Raw genomic sequence first — 15,864 nt, forward strand, 5'->3', positions numbered from 1 at the left:
CAAAAAAGTGTTAAACAAATCAAAATATAATTTATATTTGAGATTCTTCAAAGTAGCCACCCTTTGCATGTAACGTCTGCTTCCAACTCACACTCTCAAACACTTAGATCCCCTGAACGCAGCTCACTTTCCAGCTCACACTCTCAAACACATAGATCACCTGAACGCAGCTCACTCTCCAGATCCCAATCACCTGAATTCTGATCACCTGTTCACACACCTGTATGTCATTTTCACACACTATTTAGTTCAGTCTTTTTGCACCCCATCATTGTGAGATATTGTTTGTTTTGTGACACACTTCTATTTGGAGCGCTGGGCTTCCTGTAAGTTATCCTCCCGTGTATGATAGTTTTTGCCTGCCTCACTAACGACGCCTGTACCTTAGCCTATCGGATTTCCTGTTATCAACCTATTGCCTCATCTCCCCAAAGATGTTACTTGCCTTTTCTCTGCCTATACTGTTGCCTTTTTGGACCCCCTGTGTATGACCTTCTGCCTGCCCCTGGACGCAGCTACCTGCCTCCTCCAGTGGTCCTTTACAATAAACACCTGCTGCACCCTGCGCTTGAAAACAGCTCCCTGTCTTCCATCGTGTTCATTACATTGCCTTGATGACAGCTTTGCACACTCTTGGCATTCTCTCAACCAGCTTCATGAAGTAGTCACCTGGAATGCATTTAAATTAACAGGTGTGCCTTGAATTTCTTTCCTTAATGCATTTGAACCAATAAGTTGTGTTGTGACAAGGTAGGGGTGGTATACAGAAGATAGCCCTATTAGGTAAAATACGAAGTCCATATTGTGGCAAGAACAGCTCAAATAAGCAAAGAGAAATGACAGTCCATCATTACTTTAAGACATGAAGGTCAGTCAATCTGGAAAATTTCAAGAACTTTGAAAGTTTCTTCAAGTGCAGCTGCAAAAACCATCAAGCACTATGATAAAACTGGCTTTCATGAGGACCGCCACAGGAAAGGAAGACCCAGGGTTACCTCTGCTGCAGAGGATAAGTTCATTAGAGTTAACTGCTTCAAATTGCAGCCCAAATAAACGCTTCAGAGTTCAAGTAACAGACACATCTCAACATCAACTGTTCAGAGGAGAATGCGTGAATCAGGCCTTCATGGTTGAATTGCTGCAAAGAAACCACCACTAAAGGACACCAATAAGAAGAGACTTGCCTGGGCCAAGAAACACGAGCAATGAACATTAGACCGGTGGAAATCTGTCCTTTGATCTGATGAGTCCGAACTTGAGATTTTGGTTCCAACCGCCATGTCTTTGTGAGACGCAGAGTAGATGAACGGATGATCTCTGCATGTGTGGTTCCCAATGTGAAGCATGGAGGAGGAGGTGTGATGGTGCTTTGCTGGTGACTCTGTGATTTATTTAGAAATTAAGGCACACTTAACTAGCATGGCTACCACTGCATTCTGCAGCGATATGCCATCCCATCTGGTTTGCACTTAGTGGGACTATCGTTTGTTTTTCAACAGGACAATGACCCAACCCACCTCCAGGCTGTGTAAGAGCTATTTGACCAAGAAGGAGGAGAGTGATCGAGTGCTACATCAGATGACCTGGCCTCCACAATCCCCCAACCTCAACCCAAATGAGATGGTTTGGGATGAGTTTGACCGCAGAGTGAAGGAAAAGAAGCCAACAAGTACTCAGCATAGACTTTTGGAAAAGCATTCCAGGTGAAGCCGGTTGAGAGAATACTAAGCGTGTGCAAGGTGTCAATCAAGGCAAAGGGGGTCTACTTTGAATTATCTCAAATATAAAATATATTTTGAGTTAACACTTTTTTGGTTACTGATTCCATGTTATTTCATAGTTTTGATGTTTTCACTGTTATTCCACAATGTAGAAAATAGTAAAAATAAAGAAAAACCCTTAATGAGTAGGTGTGTCTAAACTTTTGACTGGTACTGTATATGCATATAAATATTGCTGAAACAATTGATTTTCAGGACAAACTCTTAATGAATGATCAAGGAAATAAAAACCTGTGTGTGACTATTCTTAGTTATTATATTTCATTAATCACATTTTTTTCAACATGGGAAAAATACAAAATTTACCAGAATGCATTAGTTTCACCCTCAGGTTGACCCTGAGGACTTAAACAATAAGCCAAACAAATGAAAGGGTTGGTGGAAATATAATGGTCCATTCTAAGCACTAAGGTTAAAAGAGTATATCAACATTGTTTCCAGAGAAAAGTGATATATTCTTTGGTGTATGGAAGTGTGACCTGTCAGATTCAATGAAACTCTCATGTGCTATGACTGAATTTCTTTGAACTTCACTGAATTAAATGATTCTTCCTGTTACTAAAACTCAAATTGTATATCCTGTGGGGTGTGACTAATTAAATTCAAATTTCAACTCATGAGTTGAATGGGAGTCAATTCCAAAATTCTGAATTGAGGCCAAGCCTGATGTATAGAGAAGAGGCCTTTATTTCCCATAAATATCACTCATTATATACAGTATATTCCCAACACATATTCTCTATAATAATATAGTTTTGAATACAAAACTCTGCTTCGGGCTAATTCCGCTCACAGTTTTGTGAGCTTTCAAAAAGAACCAAGATGCAGAGGATGAGAATATGACAAGTAAGAGTTAGATTCTCTGAGAAGCTGGTGAGTTTCCATAATTTATTTCCTTAACTGGCTTTATCCGCTGGTGTGCCTAGCTATGGTTTGCGGAAAAGGCAACAAATGACAGGGAGAGATTAGCAACCACAGGCTCGGTCCAGCCTGCTCGATATAGTCCTTCCATATCTGCCATGTCTATTCCATTCAGACTTTCAGCCTTCTTCTTTGAGAAGTCATCTCTTCGTGTATTTTGAATATCGTAGGCGCCAATGAATAGATCCAGTAGTATGTTATTATCTGGAAATACCTACAAGTTTATCAACCTATGTGATTCTTCTTCAGATTAATACATCAAACTATTCTGTATGTGCTCTTGAATAAAAATGTAAAAAAAAAAAAAAAAAAGTAAACTACATTGTGTAGGATGAGAACATGAAATATACATTATTTACAACTACATACTATATATTCAAAATGAAATTCAAAGGGGTTACAATGGCTTCTTTTAATTGTGCAAAGGTAGCAGGAATTTGATTCCAAGCCAAGTTGGATGTTTCACTGCCATCAGTGTTGTAAGCCATTTCCAAACTCTCCTAGCGAAGAGCTTCGAGAGACAATGTGACATTAGCAGTATATTAGAGATACACTCTTCAGATCAACACTCTCTGGGAAACAGGACAAGGTATTCCTGATATGTTGCACAGAGTTGAGGCTGAAAAATTGTCACTCCAGAAACTGTATTTGTTGAGCACATGCACCCCCTAATGGCATATGAGAATGCAGCGTTGCCAATCTGAATTTATTACTTACTCAGTGTTCTCACTCTCTGTGTTGTACTATTGTCAGTAAATCACATAAAACAAAAACACTTAAAACATGAATATGTTTTATTATTTAGTGCATGCCTGAAACTTCAGCACAGCAAGGAAGGAACGGAACACTTAAAGAAAATGTCAAATGAAAACAGGTTTGGTTTAACTTCTTGGAGCAAACTAAATAAAAACAATATTTTAGAATCTTCAATGGTATCGGTCAAATGTTCATTTGGAAAGAATGTCTGTAGTTGGTCCTAAGGTATACAGGGTAACACACAAACCTAAAAACACGAAAACAATCTATCACACAAGCTGTATTTTTCCCATTCACTCTTAGCTTATCAGGTCCATTTAAAGCATCTCTAGTCTTGAATGCAACACCCTTAAAAACTTAAAATAAAATAAAAACAATAATATGAAAAATATCATAAAATGATATGATACGTATCACTTTTAAAATGTAAAAAGAAGGGCGCAGGACAGGAGACGTGAGTAGTAAAACAGCTCACCAAGCTACATATTGATTGCCCAAAAACTGCAATATCCAGGGCTACTAATCAGGTTTCTGTCAGTGCACAAGCAGACTGGGCTTATGTAAACAAACTATTAAGTTCTATTTTCATTGATTTTGCGTTTATATGTGCTGGGTTTATATGTGCTGGGGGTAAAGTAGATGTAGCTTCTATTCCACCACTCACTGGCATTTCTTCATGATGAGAGTGCCGACCAGTACTCCTGAAAGCAGCATCACCCCAACTAGCAGCCATTTTCTTAAGCTCTCCTGGGACCGTCGGACATCTGCAGCTGCATCTCTGCCGAAGATCTCCGCAAAACGGTCCTTTCAGGGAACAGAGAGAGGAAGATAAATACAGTGAACTATGTGTTAGCAACCCATCAGTGTACCTCAATACCCCTCTGTAGCTTCTCCTTTTAGGGTAGTCGATCATAGTATCCTCAATTTCTCAGAGAGAGTGGGTGCAGCAAACGAGGCACACACACACCATAGTGTTGACAATGAGAATGTATTTCTAAATTCCATAATAAGGATATAGAATGTGTGGTTGTATAGTCTCAGCTCTAACCTACCCATCCTCCTTGGCTCTGGATCCAGGGCTGGATATGGTTGTCCAGGTAGGTGGTCATCCAGTCTGCGATGCGCGTCACCAGGTGGCTCATATCCTTCTCAACACACTCAACGCACAGGGCCCCGCCGAAAGCAAACAGGCCCACCACACGACCCCAGTTGACCCCGTCCCTGAACACTTCGTCCATCACGCTCTCAAAGCTGTGGTAGGCTGTGGCAGGTGTGATGTGGAGCTGGGAGGAGAGGTCACTGAAGGCGCGGGTGTAACGCAGCTCAAACTCATCCACTGAGTCCCGTAGTGCTGCTTTCACTGCCTCAATTCCCCCCTGTGGAGAGGAAGGCTTACCCAAATTGCTTCTGCCGTTCCTGTTGTTCCCCAAAGACCCATTTGCAATGGCTTCATCCCCCTCGGTCCGTCCACTTGCACCCTCCAGCACCAACTGACAACATGGATAATTTCTCTGGGACAGTTTATAGCTTATAAAAAACACCACCAGTTCCCTGTTACTGTAAGACATATTTTCCACCTTCTATGCACCCTCTTTATCCATTGACTCTACACTATTTGGATTCGCAGGGCTCTCCTGCCATACCTAACACTGTAACTGGGATGTCTAGAATGAAGGCTTGCCGTCTGGCAGTTTCCTCTGGGCTGCAACAAGTAATCACACCCTGGAAGAAAAAAAACACACAGACACACACACAAATTCTCAGATGCAGAACACATGAAAACACTGTGGATTCTATTGGTCATTGTCATTAAGAATGAAACTCTCTGCCCCAGCAGCATCACGATCACCTAGAAATAATGTAATTCAATGTTATGATCTACTAGTCCTTACATAAAGCAATATAGAAAGTCTTGCTAAATCCAGATCTGTTGGGTAAGGTAGAAAAAAAATCATGCATCGCCAAATAAGCCGCTGACACATGTATGAAACTAATTACACAATTAATACCATTGACGTCAGGTAGCAAGCTAGCTGTCTTTGCTAACTAAATGCAGTGGAGGCTCCTTAGAGGAAGAAGGGGACGATCAGCCTCCTCAGTGTTTAAAATCAAAATCTACATTTTTTTGACAAAACTATACTAAATATATTTACATGTCACCAAATAATTGAATAAAACACACTGTTTCACTATGATGGACTACAGTAGCCTCAAAAGCACTCTGTAGGGTAGCACCATGGTGTACACAGAGGACAGCTAGTTTCCATCATCCTCTGGCTACACTGACTTCAATACAAACCCTAGGAGGCTCATGGTTCTCACCCCCTTCCATAAACTTACAAAGTAATTATGAGACCTTACAGAGGACGTCCTCCAACCTATCAGAGCTCTTGCAGCATGACCTGACATCTTGTCCAACCAATCAAAGAATAAGATAATGAATCTAATACTGAAAGCATAAGCTACAGCTAGCTAGCACTGCAGTGCATGAAATGTGGTGAGTAGTTGACTGAAATAGAGAGAAAGACAATAGTTTAAAAGTTAAATTAATTTCTTCAAAACTGAATGAGAAGCAAGAGAGAGAGCGCGCTATACATTTTGTTTTATTTTTTTCACTTTAACTTACTTAGCTAGCAAATGCAGCTAGATAGCATCCCTCTGTTTGGGTAGGCTAAACTATGTTTGCTAGCTGTGTCTATCCAACACTGGAACTCTTTCAAGTCATGGTAAACTTTTGGTTTTGTTTATTTATTGCTACCGGGGCCCACTGGTGTAACTGCTAGCTAAACTGCTTCCTGACTTTACACTCACTGTACTGCATGATTGTAGTGGGTTTACTAACATGTTAGTTCTATTAGCTATGTTGACTATGACATTCGCTAATATGGTGACAACAATGTAGGCTGTGTGTAGCAGTTTGCAGTTATGATATGACGTTTTTTTCGAGTGGTCACAGGCAGCTGATGTGCACTGAAGTCCACACATGAAGAGAAAATGTGAGAGGAGGGTGTGGCTGCTATTAAAGTGAACTGTGTTTGATCAGAGGTGTATTCATTTAGCCGATTCTGTTGAAAAACGTTTCTTAAACGGAAGCAAACGGAACAAAACGGTAATAAACATCACTGCATTTGTCGAATAGAAACTCTCGTTTGCAACTGGACTAATGATTACACCCTAGATCAGCTAAATGCTGGCACGTGTGCAAGACGGTATTGAACGTGTCACTGTCACCTTGATTACTCACATTTTTCTCTCAACCTGTTGTTGCGTTGTAAACTTTCGTTCATAGGCTAGGTTGTAGCAACCTCATGATGGGTATAGGGAAAATTCGAGTATCATGTAGTAGCCGAAACCTATCGATGTTACATTGAGCTGGGTGAATGGAATACGAATGGCAGTCGTCCAATATGCTGTAATAGTAATAAGGCCATACTCATTTTAAAACGGCACCGACCGCCACAGATCTAAAGCGTTTAATTTCCACCAAACAATGCGCTTTCTTCGCTAGATAAAATGAAACGGCTAATATAGCTATTGTTTACATTATGGCACGTTTGACAAGAGTGCATAACCTAGCTCCTAGTAACAAATTGTCAAAATGTGTTTGCTTTCCTGCTGCGCAATAGCCATATAAATGGATTTCACAGCTCAAAAACAAACGTATTGAGATAAAGTTAATATCACCTGGAGTAAAAGTGACAACCAAGCAATAATTTCTCAATACGGTATGCATAAAATAAGTGAATGTATGTAGCTGAGTTATACGTATCAAATTAGCATCGTTGCTAGCAAGCTAGAAATGACAGCTTCATATATTGCTTAGCTACACTGTACAAGCTTCCGATCTCCATAGTAATATTTTATAACCCAATCATTAAAAATACCATGGTCTGTCATACTTACAATTGCAACTAAGACTGAAGTACCTTTCAAGGGAGAGGTATCGATTTTTTCAAAGGTGGATTCCTTTTTGTGCATAAAAGCATATAGAATATCGACATATTTGCAGCAGCGAAAGGGCCATTAATGCACGTTGGCCATTGGCCAGTTCTCTCAAGTAGATCGGATGTTCCGCCTTTTCACTAAATTAACAACCAATCAGACTAGGCACAACGGAAGTTGAGACCTGTGTTCAAAATGTCACAGGGCAGATATTCCGTGTTCTGATATATCAATGTATTCCCTCAGATTTTGGACAAATATTTATCTTTATAAATAATTTACTTACCCTCTCATTGAGGGTTTATTACTCTGAGTTGACCTTTTCAATTTACCAAACATTTAAAGAAAATGTAACAAACATTTTTATTTTAATAAATGAATTGTGCAATGGAATATATTTGCATAACAGAGGGGCACAATGACATGATACTAGTGTTGGTCAAATGAGAAGGTTAATTGCAAACAGCTTTATTAAACAAAAGTGAACATAGGCATACATATTACCCTGCTATCTCTAAAATGTAAATGACAATAATACATCATATGGGTGGACAATCCATATGCCTATATGAAGAGTGAACGTTTTTTTATTACACTTAAAATTGTGACATTAGTCTGGATGTATGCATAATCTAATGTAGGCCTACTAAATATGTACAATGTTACAGCCAATATTAGTTACAGACGCCATACATTTTATTTTGCACCATTGTTTAGCTCACTTCAGCAAACCTTTATCTGGAGCCAGAAGTTAAGTTTGTTTCTATACTTGTGTAGTTCCTAATTCATAAGTCATTGTTCTTTACTTAAACTGCACATCCCACTGACTTTATGAAGTCTTCATTTGTCCTGTCAGTCTCTCATACTTTCCTATAACCGAATAATTGTAGTGTGCAATGATTACCTGCACAAAACCCTCGTTATACTTTGTGTACCGCAGGTCTTTTAAACTACTCTCATTTTGATGTCTCATGTTATCAAACCAAGGCACCTTCTCTCTTGAAGGCCCATCAATGCTTGGAGTTCTCTCTTCTGGCAGGTTTGATTTCTCTTAAGATGTGACATCCACAGATTTGTGTGTGTCAACTTCCCCATTCTTAACAGAACAGTCCTCTTGTTCTGACTCACTATCAGACGAGTCAATTGATATGGGTTCTGTCACTTCTGTGTAAGTACTTAGCTTGAGGGTACAGTTAATTGTTTCGCATCGTTTGCTTTGGTCTGTGTTAAGTGTCGGCCTAGACTTAAAGGCTTTCTCCACTGAGGTGACAGGGAGCTTGGTTTTCTCCTCAAAGTCCATGTCATGCTTCAGTCCCTTGAGTGCCTGCATGTCAAAGCCAAGTAGCACTTTCAATTTCCTGGTCTCACAGTCCCTCTCACATGACCTCCTTCGGTGAGCGAAGTGACTGGCAATGTCAGACTTCCAGAGCCACAGGCTTGCAGACAGCTTCTCTTCTTCCTGTGAGGTTAGATAGGGGCGACGATTGAAATAGGCTGAGAGGAAGGCTTTTCGTGCCTCATAGGTCTTGTGCTCATAGCTTCTGGGGTCCAACACTAGATCCACAGCCTCCCCTGGCTTGTCCATGGGGTAATACCCAACATCATTGTTAATCTTCATCCTCTTGGAGTCAGACATGGTTTGGGTGGGTAGCTGACGCTTTAAGAACCCTGCACCAGAAGAGTTGAGTGTTAAGGCAGACTTTGGTCCCGGGCCCTTCTGGGCCCTGCCCACAGCTCGGCACTGCACAAGATGCAGAGTGATCGTGGAGGCCACCATGTTACTGGTGTAGACACCCAAACAGTGGATGCACTTGTACGTCAACTTCTTCTCCACAGGGTGCATCGTCTGAAGCACTTGGTGTCGTTCCCTCAGATGCTGTGCCAATGCATCAGAGATGGGACCCTTGAGGATGGTGAAACACAGTGGGCATAGGGTCTTGCCAACCTCATTGCTGCCAGATACAGTGGCTTGACTTCTGGCAAGCATGTCATTCTTTCTTTCTGGCATCTTTGAATGCAGACTCTTCACTGGAGCATGGAAGCTGTTCTGAGCATGGGAAGCCATAGACTGCTCCTGGGCAGCTACAGGTTCCTTCATGTTATAGGTTATAACAATAAGCTGTATGATCTTGTTCTTAGCCTGCCCAATTGTGAGGTCAAAGGTAAGCGGGGAGGCAGCTGGAGGACCAACAAAGTCATCTGGGTGAGCCTGACCCACATGATCCAGCATTTTCTCCACATTATTGAAGCTGGCATGACACTGTGGGCAGGTGAGCCCATGGATCAGCATGTGGTTAAGCAACGTGTCACTTGGCAGATAACGGTTGCAAAGCAAACACTTACTGGTGAAGTTGTGGATCTTCATGATGAACTTCGCAATTGCCCATACCTTCTTAGCCTTGTGTGCCTTCTCAAAATGAGCACTGTAGAGGTTTTCAGGGAAGAGCTCATTGCAGACAGTGCATATCTTCCACTTCTGTGTTTGGGATGTAAGACTAGCGTTAGCACCAGAAACCTGCTTTCCTGAGGGTGACGTTAAGTTATTGGATAAGGAGGCTCTGCCTTCTCCCAACCCACTATGGCCAGGAATGGTCAAACGCTGGCCAGCAATAGAGGACTGACTGGTCATATTCTTCAGTCCAGAAGGCCCCTGCTTTTGATGGGCCCCCACCATATGGCTAACCTGTTCAGATGTCAGAGTACGACCCCCAGTCACAACAGAACCCTTCTGGGTCATCCCATAGCTTTGGGGTCTAGACACCACAACATTAGCATGTCCAATCATGGTTGTCACCTGAGAGCCAATGCGCTCATGATATTCAATGACATGCTGCACTAACGCCTCATAGCTACGGGTGGAGAACTGACAGCGCTTACAGAGGATGTTGTTACCATTGACAGCATTGGCTCCATTTTTGACTGATGTTTCTGAGACCATGGCAACATAGGGTGAGACCACATGCTGGAAGTGCTCCCTGTAGATGTGCCTTCGCACAACATTGTACAGAGGGTCCCGGTAGGTACACTTCTTGCAATAGTACATTGCCCTCTCCACCTTGTTATTTGCACCCACAGCAGCCCCCTGGTAGGCGCCCAGACCCTGACGCACCGCACTGGATATGTGGAAGACCTTGACATGCGTTTCCATAGTCTTCTTGCTTGCAGTGAATGTGCAGTAAGGGCAGTTGAGCAGGATGCGGCTCTCAAAGTTGTTCCTGTGAACATTTCGAAAGTGGTTCTTGTAGCCTGAGTAGTACTTGGAAGAGAAATGGCACTCTGTGCAGCAGAAAGGCTTTGACCGGTACTCCTGTAAGACACAAATACCCAGGAGAGTTTAAGAATGGGACACTGCACTAACATTTAAAAAAAAATTGTTTTACTTTGTTATCACAACATTTTGAAAATGTTAATGATTGCTACTTCATCCAAAACTAGTTTTAGTTATGATTGTGACAAACAAAGAAGCACTATAATCATTACAAACCCCAAAATAAGTGGTAATTGAATAACCAATCTTTTAAATTGACTAGTGCGAGTGATTTACCTGTGTTTTGGAGAATGACGGATCCCATGAACAAAGTTCCAGGCAGACAGTATTCTTCACATAGTTCTCATCTGGGCAAAATTCTTTGAGGTCCTATGTGAGAGGGAAGAGCATTTTGATCAGAAATCACAGAACTGTATGCTGGATCTTGTCAAATTGGAATATATCCCTATTCATTTCTACCACCACAATGTTTGAGAGCACAAGTGACTACAACATTATGAATGAAACTCACAGAAGTCAGACACACTTCAACCAAAACCCTAGTGATAGGTAAAAGCTATGAAAAATAAACATTTAAGCTCACCTCCGCTTGCTCCTTGCAGTACTCCAGTCCAATGTCACTAAGTGCCTTCTTCACCTGTTTCCTTGCTCTCCGTATGCTAGTGAGGTTGTTCACAGGGAGTTGATACATCTTTCCAGTCTGCAAGAAGAATAAATCAGGGAGAATTCTATTAGTACTCATGTCAAACCTATATGGCCTACATCGTTACAGTTGATGGTTAGCTAGCTAGCGAATTTTTGCCATATTCGCATAGACATGACATCAGTCAAAACAAGACATGGTATCAAGAATAAGATAAAAAATAGCTGAAATGAGCTACCTACGATTCCCCGCATGGCAGCTTCATGTCATTGTTGCTAGCTATCTGGCCACCCAGAATCACAACACACAGACTTTTGCCACATTGAATAGCACGCATCGTTTGTGACGTTGTCAGATAACCAATCTATAACAGTTTTCTTACATTAATTTATAATATTTTTTTGTTTGATTTGGCACATTTTTCTATAAATTGTTGAACATAGACTCAAGTCTACGGGCATATCAAAGTTGCAGAGTGGGATCTCAGCTAGTTAAAAATGATAACTTATGGCACACATAGTAGGCAATGTTTTAGATTGGTTAGTCTAGCGAGTTATCTAAACTTGTAGTAATCATGGGCGAATACCAACCAGGCACGCACAGCACGTGTCCACGGGCTCTGACCTCCTGGGGGCACCCATTGATTTTGATAGTCACCCTCTCTTAGATATCATTAACATAGCATAAGTCATGGCAAAATGTGTAGTCCCGTGACACTTGACTTGCTAGGTGGGAAGGGGGGGGGGGGGGGGGGTCGTAGAGCAAAACAGATAACACCATTGTGATTGTCAGAGTCTCCCCTTTCCATAGAGTGGTCAAACGTTTGTCGGCCAAACCGTTCGGACGCTACAGACATTTTTGTGAGAAGAAGCTTGGCCACCTTCGACTGGGTACCTGCTTCTATAAACCAACGAGGAGATGGGAGAGGCAGGACTTGCAGTGCGATCTGCGTCAGAAATAAAACTGACTTCTATTTCAGTCCTTGGCAACGCAGGCGCTCGTTGGCACGTGCGAGCAGTGTGGATGCAATAATTTAATAATATAGATTTCTAAATGTATTTTGCAACACTCGCAGTGTAGTCAGCTTGTTAAGGATTAAAGTTGAGTAGAATTGCTTGAAATTTGTTATAACATGTAAAAAATGATCCACCCCATGACGAAATGTGTTAAATTGCAGGAAATTAACGTTAAAATGTACATTTGTCTCCGCTGTCAAGAGGGGGGGCCACTGTTTAAAAAAAAATAAAGGGCCCACTTAGGGCACCCAAAAAGCTAGAACCGGCCCTGCCTACAGATTAAACATGGAGTTTTTAAAACCTCTTAGATGTAAGGTCCCCTTTTTAGCCTGTGAAACCTGAAACCACTTGAAGCTGGGATGTCCCTCCTACCATTTCATTTTCTTTTCAACTCCTGGCTGAATCCTACATCACCAACAAAGCATATGCCTGCAATCCTTACATCGTAGCGCAGCAGGAGAGTGTGATTTCATCGCAGTAGCACATTCAGAAATTAATTTATAGCCATTACTCTAAAATAATTCATACATGTTAAACAAAAGAACATTGTCATAGACGGAAAAGATTAATATGAGATGAAAGTCGAGTTCCTAAAGAGTTCAGGAAGACAAGTTAGAGCTCTTTGAATCGTTCACAACTATCGGGGGAAGACATTTTGATTAAGAGACCTTTAGAAAATATGCACATTTTGTTTAACACTAAACATACAAATATGCATTTTACAGTAGGAAGGTGAAATCTTTAGTCATTTTAGAATTTGAATATACATTATTTAGAAAGCATACAGGTCATTTCAAGCCTTACTCATACAGTTTTGTTGAATAGGAATTAAATATATCATACTTGTACTGGATACTTGAGCTTTTGTCCTCAAAAGTGACTACACCTCAGTAAATGTATACCGTAACTATTTTTTACCAGAAAGGTGAGATTTTAACCTTTGAGTATGCAGCATTACTAGTTATTGTTTCTGGCACTCATGATAAAGAATTGGTTTTGGGGATATTGTAGTGGACATTTCGATTACATTTAATTACCTTTAACTGGTTTAAAGGAGGCCTGGGTAAGGCCAAAATGTCAAACATACCAACTAATTAATTCTCAATTAAACTTTTAGATCCAATGTCAAATATATGTCAACAATCGTTCCTCCAAAAAGGACCATTCTATGGATTACATTTCGTGAAAATCCTCAAAAAAAATGTATGCCCATGTTTCGTATAAAATCACTCTGATGCCTTAGCTAGGAAGTTAGTTATGATTCTTTGCGGTTGAAAATCATAGCTAAATCACAAGCCGCATGAATGGCACAGAAGTGATGGGACTTCAGTTCTGGCACAACCTGATTTATTTTTAACAGATCTTTTGGCCTAGTTAGCTAGGTTGTGATGTCGTGACTACAGCAAGCTAAACGTGGTAATAATGGTAGCGTTCATTCAACGATTTTGAGACGACTATCTAGCTAACTTTAAATTAGCTAGCTAACTTGGCTTAGTTGTGCCTGCAAGTTAGGCTTTTGAACTTACGGTACCTAAACTAGCTACTTAGATACATTGTTAACAGTAAAGCTAGAGACTATTTCCAAATGTCAGTGCCCTGAAAAGCCTGGGTAGTATATAGCTAACGTTAGCTATTGTTACCGTGAAAGGGCATCGTTTTTAGCAAGCATAGAAGCCAGCTAACTAACGCGCGTTAAAGAACTCAGCTAACGTTAGATCTGATGTTGGTAAGCTTGATAACCACAACGTTGGTTATTTAGAAAACGTTGTTAAATACAAGAAAAGAAGAAATACACATAATGGATGCTAGTTACTATTTAACTTAATTGCTAGCTGACGTCTGGGGTTAAGCTTAGTATAACGCGAGCTGGCTAGCATGCAGTAGTTAGCCAACGTCCAGCCGACCAGTTAGCTAGCGTAGCCATGCATGTTTGTCAGCTAGTTAACGACAGTTGCCTCACATAACGTAGCTAGCTAATGTTAGCTAGCTAATTATAAAATAAATGGTGCGTCTTTCCTCCAACCAATCTTACCTGGTATGTCTCCGAACCCGACCACAAAAAAACTGGGAGCCCAAATCTGGTTTACTGAGATAGTATGCTAGTTTACAAGTAACGTTAGCTCGCTAGCTGGCCAACGATTGAATCCAACTCAATGATGCAGTTGTTGTTCGTCTTCGCCAAGCCGGTGTTGCTGCTTAGCTAGCTAGCCGAATCTCTGTGCCATCTGCAATATGTTAGATTAATTTCTAACAGGCAAAATATTTGTGATACATGCTAGTGCATATTAGATAAGATACATTGGACTGTTACAATAGACTCTGATAATCATCAATCAATCCTTCTCTCCTGAATGTTCCCAACTAACCCCCAACCAAATCAACAATACAATCCAAAATGGCGAGGAGAAAAAGACGGAAGTGAATGTTTGGGGATGAGAAGTTTTTAAATTACGATTTTTTTCTGAGGTACGTGCTTTCTTTAGCACTGAGTATGTAATTGTTTCAAAAGTCACAACAATGATTCTTGCGTGTATAATTAAGGAACGTTTCATTACAAGTATGTTTTACCCACCCACATAATTCAGGATATGTGGGCCCATGGAATACTACTGCCTTTTTTATATATACTGAACAAAAATATAAACTCAACATGCAACAATTTCAAAGATTTTACTGAGTTACAGTTCATATAAGGAAATCAGTCAATTGAAATAAATCCATTAGGCCCCAATCTAAGGATTTCACATGACTGGGAATACAGATATGCATCTGTTGGTCACAGATGTATAAAAGAAAAAAGTAGGGGCGACGCGTGGATCAGAAAACCAGTCAGTATCTGGTGTGACCACCATTTGCCTCATGCAGTGCCACACATCTCCTTTGCATAGAGTTGATCTGGCTGTTGATTGTGACCTGTGGAACGTTGTCCCACTCCTCTTCAATGGCTGTGCGAAGTTGCTGGATATTGTCATGAACTGGAACACGCTGTCATACACGTTGATCCAGAGCATCCACATCAAATCAAAATGTATTGGTCACATACACATGGTTAGCAGATGTTAATGCAAGTGTAGCGAAATGCTTGTGCTTCTAGTTCCGACAGTGCGGTAATATCTAACAAGTAATCTAACAATTCCCCAACAACTACCTAATACACACAAATCTAAAGAGGTGAATGAGACTATGTACATATAAATATATGGATGAGCGATGGCCGAGCTGTCCTTGATGATCTTTTTGGCCTTCCTGTGACATCTGGTGCTGTAGGTGTCATGGAGGGCAGGTAGTTTGCCCCCGGTGATGTGTTGTGCAGACTCTCTGGAGAGCCTTGCGGTTGAGGGCGGTGCAGTTGCCGTACCAGGCAGTGATACAGCCGACAGGATGCTCTCGATTGTGCATCCGTAAAAGTTTGTCAGGATTTTGGGTGACAAGCCACATTTCTTCAGCCTCCTGAGGGTAAAGAGACGCTGTTGCGCCTTCTTCACCACACTCTCTGTGTGGGTGGACCATTTCAGTTTGTCCGTGATGTGTACACCG

The 15,864-nt window shown here is 41.1% G+C and overlaps 2 protein-coding genes across 2 annotated transcripts; both read right to left on the minus strand.

Moving 5' to 3' along the window:
* Positions 1-3,478: 3,478 nt before the first annotated feature.
* Positions 3,479-7,517, minus strand: LOC139536553 (bcl-2-like protein 1). The gene is made up of 3 exons (XM_071337164.1): positions 7,362-7,517; positions 4,511-5,180; positions 3,479-4,262 (listed from the first exon to the last, which is right to left on the minus strand). The coding sequence occupies exons 2-3, from the start codon at positions 5,024-5,026 to the stop codon at positions 4,119-4,121; spliced, it is 660 nt and encodes a 219-aa protein (XP_071193265.1). The 5' UTR covers positions 5,027-5,180; positions 7,362-7,517; the 3' UTR covers positions 3,479-4,118.
* A 330-nt stretch (positions 7,518-7,847) lies between these two features.
* On the minus strand, positions 7,848-14,735 carry LOC139535585 (activity-dependent neuroprotective protein a-like). The gene is made up of 4 exons (XM_071335144.1): positions 14,360-14,735; positions 11,252-11,368; positions 10,945-11,037; positions 7,848-10,707 (listed from the first exon to the last, which is right to left on the minus strand). The coding sequence occupies exons 2-4, from the start codon at positions 11,357-11,359 to the stop codon at positions 8,452-8,454; spliced, it is 2,457 nt and encodes an 818-aa protein (XP_071191245.1). The 5' UTR covers positions 11,360-11,368; positions 14,360-14,735; the 3' UTR covers positions 7,848-8,451.
* Positions 14,736-15,864: the final 1,129 nt, after the last annotated feature.

The sequence above is a fragment of the Salvelinus alpinus genome, chromosome 12 (genome assembly GCF_045679555.1).
Source record: "Salvelinus alpinus chromosome 12, SLU_Salpinus.1, whole genome shotgun sequence".
NCBI classification, from domain to species: Eukaryota; Metazoa; Chordata; class Actinopteri; order Salmoniformes; family Salmonidae; genus Salvelinus; species Salvelinus alpinus.